General features: G+C 41.7%; 2 protein-coding genes across 2 annotated transcripts in view; one reads left to right on the forward strand and one right to left on the reverse strand.

Annotated features, from left to right (window-relative positions):
* The first annotated feature begins 2592 nt into the window (after window positions 1-2592).
* On the forward strand, window positions 2593-6564 carry guk1b (guanylate kinase 1b). Its single transcript, XM_070908598.1, has 7 exons — window positions 2593-2704; window positions 2948-2989; window positions 4772-4868; window positions 5564-5702; window positions 6063-6147; window positions 6228-6313; window positions 6477-6564. The coding sequence occupies exons 1-7, from the start codon at window positions 2593-2595 to the stop codon at window positions 6507-6509; spliced, it is 594 nt and encodes a 197-aa protein (XP_070764699.1). The 3' UTR covers window positions 6510-6564.
* Window positions 6367-15372, reverse strand: part of obscna (obscurin, cytoskeletal calmodulin and titin-interacting RhoGEF a) — a 40025-nt gene continuing 31019 nt past the window's right edge. The window contains exons 64-80 of the mRNA XM_070908907.1: window positions 15292-15369; window positions 15029-15201; window positions 14756-14782; window positions 14483-14635; window positions 14051-14096; window positions 13876-13953; window positions 11930-13682; window positions 11546-11674; window positions 11312-11425; window positions 10981-11148; window positions 10648-10753; window positions 9964-10203; window positions 8992-9215; window positions 8864-8878; window positions 8522-8618; window positions 8156-8305; window positions 6367-7978 (exon numbers count right to left, since the gene is read on the reverse strand). Of these exons, the coding sequence (XP_070765008.1) occupies window positions 7810-7978; window positions 8156-8305; window positions 8522-8618; window positions 8864-8878; window positions 8992-9215; window positions 9964-10203; window positions 10648-10753; window positions 10981-11148; window positions 11312-11425; window positions 11546-11674; window positions 11930-13682; window positions 13876-13953; window positions 14051-14096; window positions 14483-14635; window positions 14756-14782; window positions 15029-15201; window positions 15292-15369 (3720 nt within the window). The 3' untranslated portion in view covers window positions 6367-7809. The remainder of the gene's footprint in view (window positions 7979-8155; window positions 8306-8521; window positions 8619-8863; window positions 8879-8991; window positions 9216-9963; window positions 10204-10647; window positions 10754-10980; window positions 11149-11311; window positions 11426-11545; window positions 11675-11929; window positions 13683-13875; window positions 13954-14050; window positions 14097-14482; window positions 14636-14755; window positions 14783-15028; window positions 15202-15291; window positions 15370-15372) is intronic.

Consider the following 15372-nt stretch of genomic DNA (forward strand, 5'->3'; position numbering starts at 1 on the left):
TAGTTTTGTGTATGTTTGGATTGGTGTGTGTGTGTATATGATGTTGACTAGCAGAACAACCCGACTGTATTTACTGTACAGAGTTTGTCTTTGCTTAGATCATTTATTATTTGTTTAGCTCCTGTAGGTTGGAAACATTTACAGTCTCATTTTGTCTTTGTCATTGATGTGTTTCTTTGTAAAGGATCATTAAATCTAATTTTATCAATGTTACTACAATAAAACGTGTGTCTAAAAAGTCGTTGCTTCACAGTGTATTTTAACTGCAGGGATGACATGAATACTCACCTGCTGAATTTGTGGATTTTAGGTGTGAATTGACAGCAAGCACCTCGTGCTGTTTAGGCTTGTTGACAAGCCTTGTTACAATGACTCGATGTGGTGTATTCGCCCTTTAAGAAGTGGGTCGGTGCAGGATTAGCCAGGCAGAGCCCATCGCAGCTCATCCGGAGTTGAGGGACACTAAACCCTGCTATTCTGAGCTTTTACTCCGTGGGGGACGGAAGACCACTCAGGCCCTGACACCACAAGCATCAACCACATCGCACAGAGACGGAAAACACCACAAAAAGTCCAACAGTTTTAAATCTTTTCAGTTTTCAAAATGTAACTCCATTGTAGAGGTAAAAGTGAAAGAGTGGAGCAAATGCTTCCCTCATTTCCACCACTTTAACCTCCAACTGCTCAGTGAAGCTGCTCAATAGACTGGTTATACTGGGCAGCTTCCAGGTATGTGGTATGTAGGTATGTGCAACTTTCTGAGTGTGAACAGGGCATTAGTGAAGCTATCCCAGATAAATAAAGGTAAAGGATGCTTCTTTCAGACCAACTTTGTGTACAAACAAGTTTATTTACCTCCTCAACCTTAACCTGTGTTTTTCCTTTCAAAGCCAAAATCCAAAATATGGTGCTTCAGCAACAAGTTTCTGGATTCACAGCAGAAACTAATTCAAAAGTAAATGCACACAAAGAACGGATTTAAACAGTGACACGATCATTTGTTTATGAAAATCTTCTGCCTTGCCAACACGGTCTTGTGACCTGTGTGGATAAAAACAAGCCAGCATGCACATATGCGATTGGTCACTGAGCTGATGGGAGGTGGTGGTAATTCAGACTGACAGTGAGCTGCATCAGTGAATCAGTGTGACAACACACACACACACACACACACACACACACACACACACACACACACACACACACACACACACACACACACACACACACACACACTCAATGTAGACAGTCCATTAAGAAGCCGGGCTGAAGAATCATCTGAACGTTTCTACACCACAGACGTGTGAGAGAAGGTAAGGTGGAACTTTTCATTTGTTAAAACCTGGAAATTATCATTTTTTTCATTGAATTACTGAATGTATCTGTACAATCCTAAAACACTAAATAAAGCAACAGACACTTTTCAATGTCATGTTGAGTTCAGGTGCAAACCTCAACTAAAACTAAAGGAAAGGTGCATTATCATTGTATTGCACACAAGTAGTACAGCTCGTCATACTGCACATTCATAATGTATGTTCGTACAGTGTTTGTTAGCTGCTTAGATATCTTAAAAGAACCGGTGATGAGTTACTGAGGAAATCTTGCATTTAGGGCAACATTTTGCAAAAAATAAAATTGCTGTTTGGCTCCTTTAGGTGATTACAAATAGTTGTAATCTTTTAATAACTGTTTTTAAAAGATTGACACACTTCAGAAAAGGAGGCAACAACAAATGGTTTGGGATTTTATTGATATCTTTAACTGTTCTTATCTAAAACTGCAGGTGAAGCCAATGAATATTTCATAAAACCAAAATGTGGAAGAGAGAGGTTGGATGTTTTTGGACTGTAACAGACTTTGACCATATTATTAAGTCATTATATTAATGGGGATTCTAAATGAATTGATTCAAAAGGGTCCATGAAACATCATCCTCTCTTAGCGCAGCAGGTAAATGGGTCACCTGTCCTGGACCCTTTGTGCCGCCTGGCCCAGATCCAATTAATCCTGCTGACTGACCTGCCACGGCTTCATTAACAGGCATTCTTAACATTAACCTCAGGGCCTCCGGCTGTCTGACGAGTCAGCAATTAGGGCATGGACGTGTTTCAATATTTTAATTAAGGAAATAGGAAGAAGAATTTCCTGGGTGTCAATTAATTATTAGTGGAGATTAAAACCACAATAATATAAGAGCAGAGGTCTTCTTTTAAGCCTCTATGTTGCGTGTTGGGATGATTCTTCCTGACAGTGTAGTGGTTAAGAGAAGCTTGGATCAAAGGATTAGCCTTACTTCACATTAGACCAGTTAACAGGATAGTTGGGGAGCTTTAGTGCACAAGTTGTATGGGTAGAAGAGGGCTTTTAAATATTTGATAGAAGTGGTGTTTTAATCAAAAGGTAAAAAAAAACATTAATTCCAAACCATGTTCTGAATAAAATGATTCATACTAAGATGTATCCTGTTCTAGAAATGGCTGCCCCACCTTTAACGCTGGGTTTACACTGGCACAAAAGATCTGATTTTAATCTGCTTTTGGCACAAACCTGAGCTCACTCTGTCCCCGTCTGTCCATCTGTCTCAGAACAATGTCAGGACCGAGGCCCGTGGTGCTGAGCGGCCCCTCCGGAGCAGGGAAGAGCACTCTGATGAAGAGGCTGATTAAGGATCATGAGGGTGTCTTCGGATTCAGCGTGTCACGTAAGTTGTGCGCCAGCTGGTTATTTATTGGCTTCCATCGCAAAAACATCCTGTCTGAGGAGGAAGTAGGGAAGGAGTCACAGTGTCTCAGCTTGATGGTCTAATCCTGCACTGGCTAAATCAGCAAATCTTTTAATACTGAGACGGTTTTTGCTTTTCACTTTAGTTTCTATCAAAAAGCAGTATTACTGATGATTCATTACCTTATGTCTGGGTTTTAATGATGGAATCCTCTCCTCACAGACACAACAAGGAACCCTCGACCAGGAGAGGAAGATGGCAAAGGTAAAGTAGCTCTGGCTCAAATCTGACTTGTTGGTGACACCTTTTAGTATCTACACAAATGTTACAAGTGGTTGATGTTTTTAGCGCCCTCACACCGTAGTAGGACCATCATGCTCTGTGATCCGCCATGCAGGAGCCCTGGACTTGGATCTGAATCTGTAGATCTCTGATAAAAGTGTATTTCTGTACCACGTTTTCCCTGCCTCCCCACTACCGGCCCGGTCTAAAATAACACCCATTACACTTCTTACTCCCAAGTGAACTGCACAAATGGTTTTGTCCCCCCTGTATAGCTCCCTTGATTTAAAGGGATAAACCTCTTTCTGTGCATTTTTTGCTTTCTCCATAGGGCTGAACAAGCTCCCCATGCTTCTGGGGGCTACTTTACTGCCAGTGGCAGACGTCTTTTCCTCTGAAGACTTAGAAATGTCAACCTCATTTTCGTGTCCAAACGAATCAGAAACCACAGATAAAGGTGACCTCAGTGTGATTCCTGATCACAGTTTTGTTAAGGCTAAGGATGGGGGGTTACTTTCATCAACCTGGCACGCTGTCATTGGACTCGTTTGAACTAGTCATGAGACAAACAAAAAGACAAAAAAGAAAACAACGTTGAATTCTAAGGAATCAGGATCAGACAGTCTACACTGTGGAGTAAAAAGCTTTTGAAAATAGCCCCCTGTGATGCCTCTGTAGTGACTCCCTTTTCCGGTCCTGTGAGGTTTTATGTCCAAAAAACTGTCCCATTTCCCACCGTGGCTGATAGAGCACTGATCATTTGAAACCAATCATTAGCACCACAGGAGAAAGATCCATAAAGTGAATCTTTTTTGGATAAACAGGATCCATCTGAGCTTTTCAAACTCTGCTGTTACGTCCCTAATGTGGTAAAACTCCAAGAAATGTGTTAAAACTCAAAGAAAAGCAGCCCAGATTTTTTATTTATATTCAATACAATATTGGACACTGAATAGATTTTTCTTAACCTTAAATATGTCCCATCATCTGAGTACAACACAGCAGTGGTTTTTTGCTCACTCTGGAAATATTCCATATGCTGCAGTTTTCCTGAGTGCCGTTTAAAAGTAATTCTGCCTTGTTTTCGGGCATATTAACTATTTGTTACTTCCTGTTCTATCCAGAGTTTCCCTTCAGATTGTTATTTCAGTCTGAGCTCCTTCATGTTGTCATGCTAATGATTGTGTGCTATCGCAGTGCCCATTAGTGGTGGTAGTAGTATCGTGTTTGCTGTTTTAGATCCCCAGAGGTTTTGATGTTGTGAAGATTTAGGCCTATGGATCTGGTATCTATGGATCTGTTATACTAATGGCATCTTCAGAAAGTATTTGACAAAACACATATTTATCATCTTTGAATGCTTTTCCCTCAGAGAATGACCGCATACTTACATGCGTCTGTTTTTTTGCTATTCCGACACACAGTCTCAAATTTAGCTCAGAGGGGAACATCATATACTTGAACACACTCCAACAGCCAAGTGATATATACTTCTATACTATACTACTGTCACTATACTATCCAGTAAATGTTATCCAGTAATTTGTATACAACAAGGTTAACCTTTGTGCCTGGACTTTGTTTGATTTTTCCTGTGATGACTGTGATGTTTGCCGTTTATTGTGATGAAACTGGGGTCATCTTTCACCAAACTGTAGTGAGCTTTCATTTTGACTTGCATCACCTCTCTTCAATCATTTCTTCCCACTGTGACACAAGTTTTCATGGCAGAGCTAGTTTCAATATTAACGTTGCATTTTACAGACTACCACTACACAACAAGAGAGGCCATGCAGGAGGGAATTGACAACGGAGACTTCATCGAAAACGCTGAGTTTTCCGGCAACCTTTACGGAACAAGGTACATATTTGCTTCTCTGTGTGAATGCCACCATGTTTTTCGCCACATAATCAGGAGCAATCTTAGAAAACGTCTATGATTTACATGCATAATCTATTCTTTTTGTCATTATTCATTTATAACACCAAAGGCATGCCAGTTTCAATAACTCTTTAAGTGGCAATGCCTTAGCAAGTTGCTCACCTGCCACAAAGAACGTCATCTGTATATTTCAGTGTTGTCTAAATGCTGTTTCAGAAGCTTTTCCACCAATAGAATAAAGATCTGAATAATATTAGTGAAAATACAATATCTTGTTAAAGTATCTGTCACTGATATTGGTTAAACTCAATTCAATGGAAATTAAGACTGTTGCCTTATATAAGAGAATACTCTCAGGTTTATCCACAGGGATCAAGAGGATATATAATAGTCTGGTCACAGATGGAGCTTTAACCCCATTACGTCAAAAAGAGCAACGCTGCGGCTCAGCACCTTGTGTGTCGTGTTTAATCTCTTCCTCTTATTCTGAAGATAACACACACCCACTGCAGTACGAGTCTGAGCAGCTTGGATCAATGCAGCGATCCTCTTACCTTAGTCACTATGTGTCAGAAGCACAAAATGACATGATTACACTCTCAGTACCTGGTTGGACGTTCAGATGTGTAGTCCTGGTTGTTTAAAAATAATTTCATACTGTAATGATTCTGTAGTAAAGCTGCCATAGAAGACGTGCAGTCCAAGAACCTAATCTGCATCTTAGACGTGGACATCCAGGGGGTGAAGAGGATTAAAGGCACTGACCTGAACCCCATCTACATCTCCATCCAGCCTCCCTCCATGGAGATCCTGGTAAATGTCCAACTTAATATGTTGCATTCATGTAATATATTGCAATATTTCAATGCACTTTTCAGCTTATTGTATTCATTCATTAAGCTCTGTTCTTGCTTGTGCAAAGTATGCTGTCCAAGATTGACATACATGCGAATCTATGATATTTAATTGAGTTTTTTTTGTTGTTTTCTTTGATTTACATATTTAATTTATATCTCCATTTCCTTTGAAAACATTCCTAAATACTGAGGGACAGGACGAGATGATGAGGATCAAAAAACAAATATAACTTTGTGAGATTTGTGAACTGCAGACATGACTTCATGGAGCAGCTCTTGTTTCAAAGAGAACGTCTTGATTCCTTGTCCTTCTCAGGAGAAACGTCTGAGGGAGAGGCAGACAGAAACAGAGGAGAGTTTACAGAAACGCCTGGAGGCGGCACGCATCGACATGGAGCTCAGTAAGTTTACCAGCAGTTCTACTTGGACATGATGCTGAAATAAAGACGGCCATTGCAGTTGATTCAATTCTCTTTTCTAGGTAAGGAGCCCGGAGTGTTTGATGTCGTCATCATCAATGATGACTTAGAGAGGGCTTACGAGGAGCTGAAAGATATCCTCAATGAAGTGAGTAAAACCATAAAATATCCTTTGTCTTATTTATTCAACAAATACTTTGCTACTTTTGTCTGCCAGCTGTTTCATAGATCCTTTTACATTCATGAAGCTTTGGACAAGACCATTAATTAAACGCACAAAATGTAACAGTGTACCTCATTTCTTTCTACAGGAAATCCAAAAAGTCCAGGAGGCCAAATCATAAGAGGAAAACTGTAACCCAATCTTTCTGCTGCTGGACAGAAGAACCAACACTTGTGACTGACTAGCCTGAAAAACTCCATCTTTACTGACTGCGGAGAAAAGTTTGTTTTTCTTTTACCCTCTACGTTACATGGTCGGAGGTTTGCTCAGGACAGTTTCATGCTCAGTGATGCTCAGGTGGAAAAGAGGGACTCTGAATTGAAACATTTTATGTTCTTGACTAAGAGAACAGAGGGTTTATGTTAGATTTAGTCAAATTAATGGTTGACATCTAGGTATGAAAATCCTGACTCACACCTTTCCGCCAGCTGGCTCAGCTGCCATGTAACAGAGGATCAATAGGATACAGCTGCCAAGTTCAGTGCTACATGGTCTTGAAACCTTGGTCTTTATTACCCACAGTTTGGCACTGGTGAGCCCACAAGTGTGGAGTACACATCAGGACCACTAGTCAGTACCCAGAAAGCACACCGCTAAATACAGAAAATAGTTACACTTTCATTTGTTTGTTTTGTTGAATTCTAATATAGTAAAAATAAATTCACTCATAGTTAAGTCGAAAATGTTGGTGATTACTCACATGCTGCATATTATCTAAAGATTACATGACGATGATGATCTGAGAGAAAATCACTGCATGTGTTACATTTAAAACATCTGCATGTGTGTTTGTGTGTTTGTATACAAATGAGACTGAATAAAGAATGTGAGGACAGTGGCTGACCACTTTCTTACTTTAATTTTTCATTCACTAACTCATTCAGGGGGGTGACTGCCCCAATATTTAAGTATTATGAAGCATCCAATAAAACTTATAATTCTAATCAATTTCCTATTTATACAGTGTAACTTTAAGGCAAAACGTGTACATTTTTAAATATCACTCAGAAGAATATCTGCTCTCTGTATGAAGAAAACATTTTTCATTTTAAGGCCAAACATATGAATCTGCGTCTGACACTGCGAAGCAAAACAGCAGTTTCTCAACAATTTTACAACTCATGCAATCGTGTGCACTCATTGCTTAGACTAAACGTTATCCCTGATATGTTTCCATATAAACTAAAGCACAAAAGAATGCAGCACACTCACATATACAAGCTAATTGATAAATACACTTTGAAACATCTGAAAACTCATTAAGACGCATCACATTTTCAAAATCAGAGGATACTAAAAATGATTTTAGAAATCTGACCTGGCTCCAGCTAGCCAGAAAAGAGCCACACAGGAAACATTCAGCTGAAATGAAGTTTGCTGGTTACGAAACTGCTGGTGAAAGAAACCCCTACAGCGTTGCCTTACTGGAAGAAGGGACCCTGAAGCTTGGTGTGGACCTGGTCTCGTTTCTCCTCCTTCTGCTTGAGGTAATCTTTAAGCTTGTCAGTGGAGAAACACACTTTGGAGTGTCGGGCACGATGGGCACGCAGCCACGGGTTCTGGAGACACTCGGCGGCACTGGGTCTCCCCCTATATTCATATCAGAATATACACATTTATGTTCCTAATTCACTAATACAACTTTCCACACCAATAATCTTTGGTTTACATAAGAAGAATGAGAGCTTGAATACAGCATGTTCAGTATGTTCTGTATGTTTAGTTAAGTTGCACTAATGCTGACAACATTTTAAGAGTGACACTCACCAGGATTTGTTATTCAGACTGCACTTCATGAAGTTTAAGGCTCCCTCAGACAGACCGGGGTAACAGCGTCCAAACTGGATCTTTCCCTTTTTGATGTTTCTGTCTTGCTCCCAGCTGAGATCTGCTTGAAACGGGCTGTCGGCACTCAACCTAGTGAAGAAAAGAAAAACATATACAAAAATACGAACAGTATATATTAATATTATTATATTATTATTAATATTAATTTGATTTATATTATCAAATCACAAATAAATCTTTTTTTTATTGTAAAGTAGTACAATTTGAATCCAACAAAAGTGGTTGAATACTTTCTTAAAACAAAAAAACTATATCCAACTATTCCACCTGTATCTCTGTACCTACATGATGAACGACAGAACTCCAATCGCCCAAACGTCAGTTTCAGGCCCGACACCCTGACCTTCCAGGATTTCCGGAGCTTTAGGAAGGACAATATAAACTGACAAAACAGACAGAAAAAGGATATTGTTCTTAAGGAATTGTGCTGTTACTGGCAATGCCAAGTTCACTCACATGCTTCATTTTCTGAATTAGGAAAATGACCAGAAAGAAATGGATAAGAAAAAAGGATAAGAAAATGGACTTGGGTTTGTTAGGCTATAGTAGCAAGGATCAGCTGAGGTGGATGAAGTTAGGCTGAATTATTTCCATCCATCAATCCGTCCTCCCTTAAAGAATGAGTACCTTTGCTGCGGCAGTCTGTTGAAGGCCATGACAGTCAAAGGTTTAGTACATTAGAAGAGTTTACAACAACGCAAGCATCAAAGTCTTTTAGTCTGCCTTTTGAAAGGAAACAAGAAAAGCATCAGTACCTTTGCTCTCTGACAGGCCCTGGATGTGCTCGATGTTGAGAGGCTGACCGGGTGTGAAGGACTGAGCCGAGCCCAGGTCAACTATCTTCAGGTGGTTACAATCATCCACCAGCATGTTGTCAGACTTCAGGTCCAGGTGGATGACTCGACGGCTGTGAAGGTAGTCGACTGCACTCAGGATCTGAACCAACAGCTCTGCAACATGAGCCTCTGCGTACACATCTCTGAGAGGGAACAAACACAGAAAGATGGGTTTGTTAAGCTTAACTACAGTGTGGGAGGGATTACCACAAAGGAAGAATATAACATAGGTGTGAAACGGGATAATAATGAAAAAAGTCCATTTGGCTCACCTCTGTCATCTACAATTAGTGTTTGATTTGTTTAAATTTTCTCAAAATCACTCAAAAAGTATTTTCAAATAGAAATAGTCCATTAGATGACATTAGATCATTTTCTGTAACACCAGCATGGCAGCGAGTTTGAAATATGTTGGCCTGTTGGCCCAAATTAGAGCAGCATTTCTCAAAGGAAATCTGTTGCTTATTTTAGTTTTTTAATGTCTTTTTAGACTAACCGGAGCGTCTTATTTTGGAATTATATAGTGATCAACTCTGCCTGGATTATTTCTCTTTCAGGCTCCTTAGGACAAAATAAGGAGTTGAAAACAAGAAGTAATATGGAGGCTTTTCACTGTAACAGACAAAGTCCAGTGATGAAATACTTGTGTACAAGTGGAAACTTTGACCTGATGTTGGCACTAGAGCAGAGGACTGGGACTCACCATCCTCCCAAAACCACAAATATATAAAACCAAACTTTATGGCACAATGGCCAGCTATTGTATACCTACTTACACACACTGACAAAGATGACACATGCATAAAACAGAATAAGCTGTTTTCTTTAAATATCACTGTATTTTTGTGTATAAATCCATTCCTTCTTCATGTTTCTCAAGCCTTTCTTTACCTCATTGCCAGACTGTAGAGCAGCTCCTTGCCGGGACAGAGCTCCTCCACTAACACCAGGTAGCAGGAGGTGATGTAGGCAGTGTGCAGCTGCACCAGGTGGGTGTGATGAAGCCTCTTCAGCAGCTGGTATTCCCTCAGCACCAACTGCCTCTGCTCTGCCTGGTAAGGGGTGATCTTGGCAGCAAACACTTGGCTGGTCTCAAAGTCTCTGCACAGGGTTATTACACTAAAACGGCCCCTGAGAGAAGAAAACAAAAGATGAAGAGGTGCGTACTGCGTGGCAAACTGGTACCTTAGAGAAAGTGGGAGGAACCAGATAAGACCTTTTCCTAATGCATGCAGGGACTGGTTCCAGTCCCCTGGTCAACCAGTTTTCTTCCCTAAACCTAATCCTTAATAAAGTCAGTAGGTAAATACTTAACTTTTTTTATTTAATAAGGGAAAAAGAGGAAAAATATTGAATATCAGCACAAAATATCAGGTTCAATTCATAAAAATCTGAATCTGCGACAGGCTTGAGAAACCTGAAAATGTATACCTATGTTTAAAAATAGAAATTGTGCAAACAAACAGAAGTCAATACTACAGTAAATAAAAACATTTACATTCTTATTTTGATCGTGAATGAATAAAAGAGAAGTAACAAATAGTTTTGCTGAAAAATTCAACTTAAAAGTCCCACCTGTTGATCTCAGAAAGGAAACTGTAGTTCTTGTGTGTTGTCTGTCGTTCTGAACCAATGACCTTTGACCCCAGTGACTCAGTCTGGATGAGAGGAATGTGAGTCTCTGGACAACAATACAGTAAATACAGATGAAAACACTGTAACCCATGTAGCAGCTGTTTGTACATTGCACAGTTGATGTGTGTATCATTGCTGTAAATCTGTATCACACCAAACCAGTCAGGCAAATTCCCGCTACATTTACAAAACCTGGTCTCAGATAAAAAACGAAATGAGAATCACTAATGTGCAACATGCAACACCATGTCTGAGAGTTGAGAGTTTTCTTGCCTTCAGGATGTGTGGCCATAACAACAGGTGCTGAAGCATCACTGAATGGTCCTGCTCCTGTCTTGGTGATGCAGCCCGTCCTGAACACATAAGAAGCTCCTCTGGGTAAATCCTTCACCACATAGCAGCTATCTGTCACCTCCTCTGACAGCACTGTCCATTCCCCACCTGAGGAGGCACACGACACACGACACACAAGTTTTACTGGGTAATCTACACTAACTGCACAATTGAATGCTCTTACAGTAGATTCAAACAAGTCATTGGGTTTCCTTTGAACACAAACCATCAATTTCATTTCTGTACTGCTGCATCATCTCTGTGAACCCACCATCTGTACAATACTGCACACAGTAGGTGACAGGTTCACTAGACTGGACTGGTCTCCAAACCAGCAGGACTCCACCTCCATCTAACTGGAACACTTCGGCCTTGTTGGGACGGACTGGCAGATCAGGAAATTATGGAGTAAAACAAATAAACACAACCAGGCTTATAACAAAATGATGATAGCAGGATTTCAGACTGGAAATACATGATCCACAGAACGTAGCTTATTCACTACCTTTTGTCTTTTTGAATGCAGGTATTTTAAAAGAAGGCAAGAGTTTGGAGGTCCTCTTTTTTGGACTCTCAAGACCAGCACTGCGCTGTCTTTCAGGTGGGATGGGAGCTGATCCTTTTACTATTGGCCCTGTTATAAAAGACAAACAACACCAAAAGGAGAAGAACCCCATTCAATTGGATAAAATGACAAATGTACAGTGTGGATGTACAATATAACATACCAGAGACTGAGGACTTCTCAGGTAAATTAAAATAAAGAAATAATGCCCTTATCTGGATGTCTACATACTGTATTTTTAGCTTTTTCCTTAATATGGATGCTGCTTAACATAATTTTCAGTTTAATGATAAAACTAAATTAACATAATTTGCAATAGCTCACCTCCTTTATTCACATCCTCATTACTAGAAGACCTGGAAAACAGCTTGGTCAGGCTGGAGGCTGAAGCTCTCATTTTCTTCCTCAGAGACATGGTGGGAGTATCTGGCTTCATGATCTCTCCAAGCGTGGGTCCTAACTCGGTGCTCTCCAGCTGGGAGTATGAGTGGCCGGTCCAGGACTGCCTGCGGAAGATCTTCAGCAGTCCCAGCTTGGGTGACTTCCCTGTGGGTGGCCGGGCTTCAAGGGCTTCAAGGGCTGGTGCGGATGCATGCCTCTGGAGGCCGTGACCCTCCTTCTTGTCCCGGGCCCTGGGAGGCCTCTCTGGAGCCTGGAGAGAAGAGAGGCTGGGACTGGGGCTCACCATTAGTGGGGTCCCCGGCTGACCTCTGCTGTTTGCAGATAAGTTGGGGTTGGAGCGGGTGCGGTTACGCGGTGGCGCCTGGGGGAACGAGCTTCTGGGTTTAACTTCTTGGAATGAGCATGGTGATGATGAAATCAGAGGCTCCCCCTGATCATCGTACCCTTCACTCTCTCCTGATCTGTATCTTCCTCTGAGATGACCATGACTCAGCTCCTCGCAGGAGCCGAGTCTACTTGAAGACTCAGAGCCACCATGCTCTAAAATAGACGACTCAGCCAGAGACCCCTGGGAGCCAGCAAAGGTGTCGCCCTCTGTCTGCTCCTTATCCAGCCTGTGGCTCGTTCTGTCTCCGGCAAGGAGGCTTGAGGGAGCGGCTGATCCACCCGGCATGTGAGTCCCTTGTATTGGAGCGACAGAGCCTCTTCTTCTTGCGGGTCGCCGAGGGCTTGGGATAGCCAACAAGTTTCTCCTTGCCACTTCATCATCCATGAAATCTTCCTTCAGACTTTGAGAGCCTTCTTCTTCACCTGACTTAGTGCGCTCGGGTGAGCTGGGAGAACGTCGAGAACACTCATCAAGAGACCTGCTCCTCCTGTGAGGGGGTGCATTGGCGTGGGCGAGGCCAACACCACTGTCAAAGGAACAGGATTTCTGCATTGTAGGCTGAACAGAAGCCCGCCTCTGGCCACGACCGGTCTCCGTCTCATCCTCGACATATTCAATAAGAGGCTCGTTGAGACGTCCTGACAAGCTTCTCCGGAGTGGTTTGCGGCCTCTCTCCTGCTTTTTGGCCTGGAATTTGTCCCGTAAAGTCATGTGTCTGGCAGACATGGGTGAAAGCTGATGAGAGGTGCTGTAGAAAGTGCTTCGGATGACACTGCCACGAGGGATACGACCTCCGTCACTCCCTGAACCCTCATCCCCATCAGACAGGTAGAGAGATGGACTACTGTCTTTACTGAACCTACGCTCCCTCTGAGGTGTCTGTTGGCACGACACATCTGATGAAGCAACTGACAACCTGCTCATACTCCGCTCTAGTACACTCCTCCTTCCTACCATCTCCCCATCCTCATCCTCCCCTACTGTCACTTCCCCTTCCTCCTCTGCATCTAGGTGGAGTTTGGCAAAAGGCTCGGGGATCTGCGCTCTCTCCATGAGAGGATCATAGTCCTCATCTGTTTCTTCCTCCTCCTCAGTCGGGCTGCAGTGTTGGAAAAAGTCCCAAGAGTCAGCTTCATCATACTCAGACGAGGAGCCACTGCTCAGAGAAGTGCTGCTGTGCTCCTGGGGCTCACGTGGCACTGTCACTGCAGTGTCTCTGAGAGGAGCGTCCAGCAGCTCAGGGATGGGCCTCAATGTGAGGACTGACCCAATGCAAGTCAAAGAACGCTGGAAGGATGGATGGGAAAGATACGGGTGAAGACAGATTGAGACAGTATGTTTTATTTTAGGGAAATTAAATGATCTACTGTGAATTTAATTACATTAAACTCCAAGAGCATCAACATTACAAGAAACCAGTACTTTTAAACTAAGAGGTTGTGGTTTCAATGAATGAAACAGTCAGAGAGCGGTAACTCACCTGCCATTTCCTTTTTGAGATGAAGACTTTCAAACTCTTTGTGTTGATTTCATCAGTGTCTTCTCCTGCATGTTCGTCCTGAACGTAGTTACAAAGGTTTGCGTGTTTAGATGTGTGGCTTTTTGAATACAGTATAGCTTGATTAAAACACCTATATTGCTATATTTCCTCTCACCTGGAACCATTCATGGCTCAAGCACTCAAAGGCAGATGGTCGCTTCCTAGGCAGAGGAAAAATTGGAAGTGATCAGACGTGTGTTGTGTTGCACCTGAAACCACACCTAGTGTTGTCAGGCTGTCAATCAAATGAGTGTCTGTAATGTGAAAGGGGTGCTAGTTCAGCCGCAAAGAATAATCAGCCAAGTTAATATAGTTTTATTCAGCTTTCAGCCACTTTTCAATTCATTGTGTGTTTAGACATTTTTTTGGTTGAGCCCTACGAGATCTCACTTTTGATCAGTTAGGGTTCAAAATTAGATAAATTCAGCTTTAATGTCAGTACATACATTTTTTTAGTTATTTTGTTTTGCATTGTTGGGTTATGTTTGATTTGATTTGATTTGTTTTTTTTTGCAATTTACAAGCAATGCTAAACCAGGTTCCCTACTCTGGATCCGGCTGGAGGAGCATGTGGAGAAAGTTCTGGGCCTCAGGGCTCCTGTACGTGACATCAGGGGCGTCCCAGTTCAGGGTCCCCTCCCCCACCCTCAGCAGAGTAACGCGGTCCGTGTCACCCACAAAAGGGCATCGGCACACCAGACTGCAAAGGTAAAGATAAAGCGTGATGTAAATAGTAACTCAGGAGGTCAGATGCACAGCTTTTTGATGCACTGTATATTGAAGATTTTGAGAATATTATCAAACGTGCAGTGATACATACCATATGTAGGCTATAACACCTACAGACCTGACAGGAAGAATAAGAGATATTAATGTAGTGTTGTCTTACTTTGCTCTGTAATTTACAAATTGTACGTGGTTTATTGGACACAATGTTTAGCTTTTCTTTAAATCTCCAAGTAATACTAGAGGGACAGTTCTACAGCATCTGGAAATTCATCAGAGAGAAATGTATTGTACATAATACATTTACACACACAACAAACTGTATCTGATGCAAGTCTCAGTCAGACAGATTAGTAGTTAAACTTACCAAATATCAGTGGCCACAGTTACTGGTTCTTGGTGAACTATCTCAGGGGCAACAAACTCTGGTGTCCCAATCATGCTGTATTGGTGTCTGGATGCGTCCATCTCTTGGCAGAAGCCAAAGTCACAGATCTTGATCTCATCTCTGGGCGGATACACCATTAGGATATTATCAGGCTGAAGGGAGTATAAATAAGTTAGGTTTAAGTTAACTTAAGAACTGCATAACTCATGACACAGACAATAATGCAATGTTGAAAATCTCACTTTAATGTCAAGATGCAAAATGTTCATGCTGTGAATGTGACCAACTCCCTCAAGGATTTGCTGGATGTATGACTGAACCTG

This window comes from Enoplosus armatus, chromosome 7, assembly GCF_043641665.1.
Source record: "Enoplosus armatus isolate fEnoArm2 chromosome 7, fEnoArm2.hap1, whole genome shotgun sequence".
In the NCBI taxonomy this organism is placed as follows: Eukaryota; Metazoa; Chordata; class Actinopteri; order Centrarchiformes; family Enoplosidae; genus Enoplosus; species Enoplosus armatus.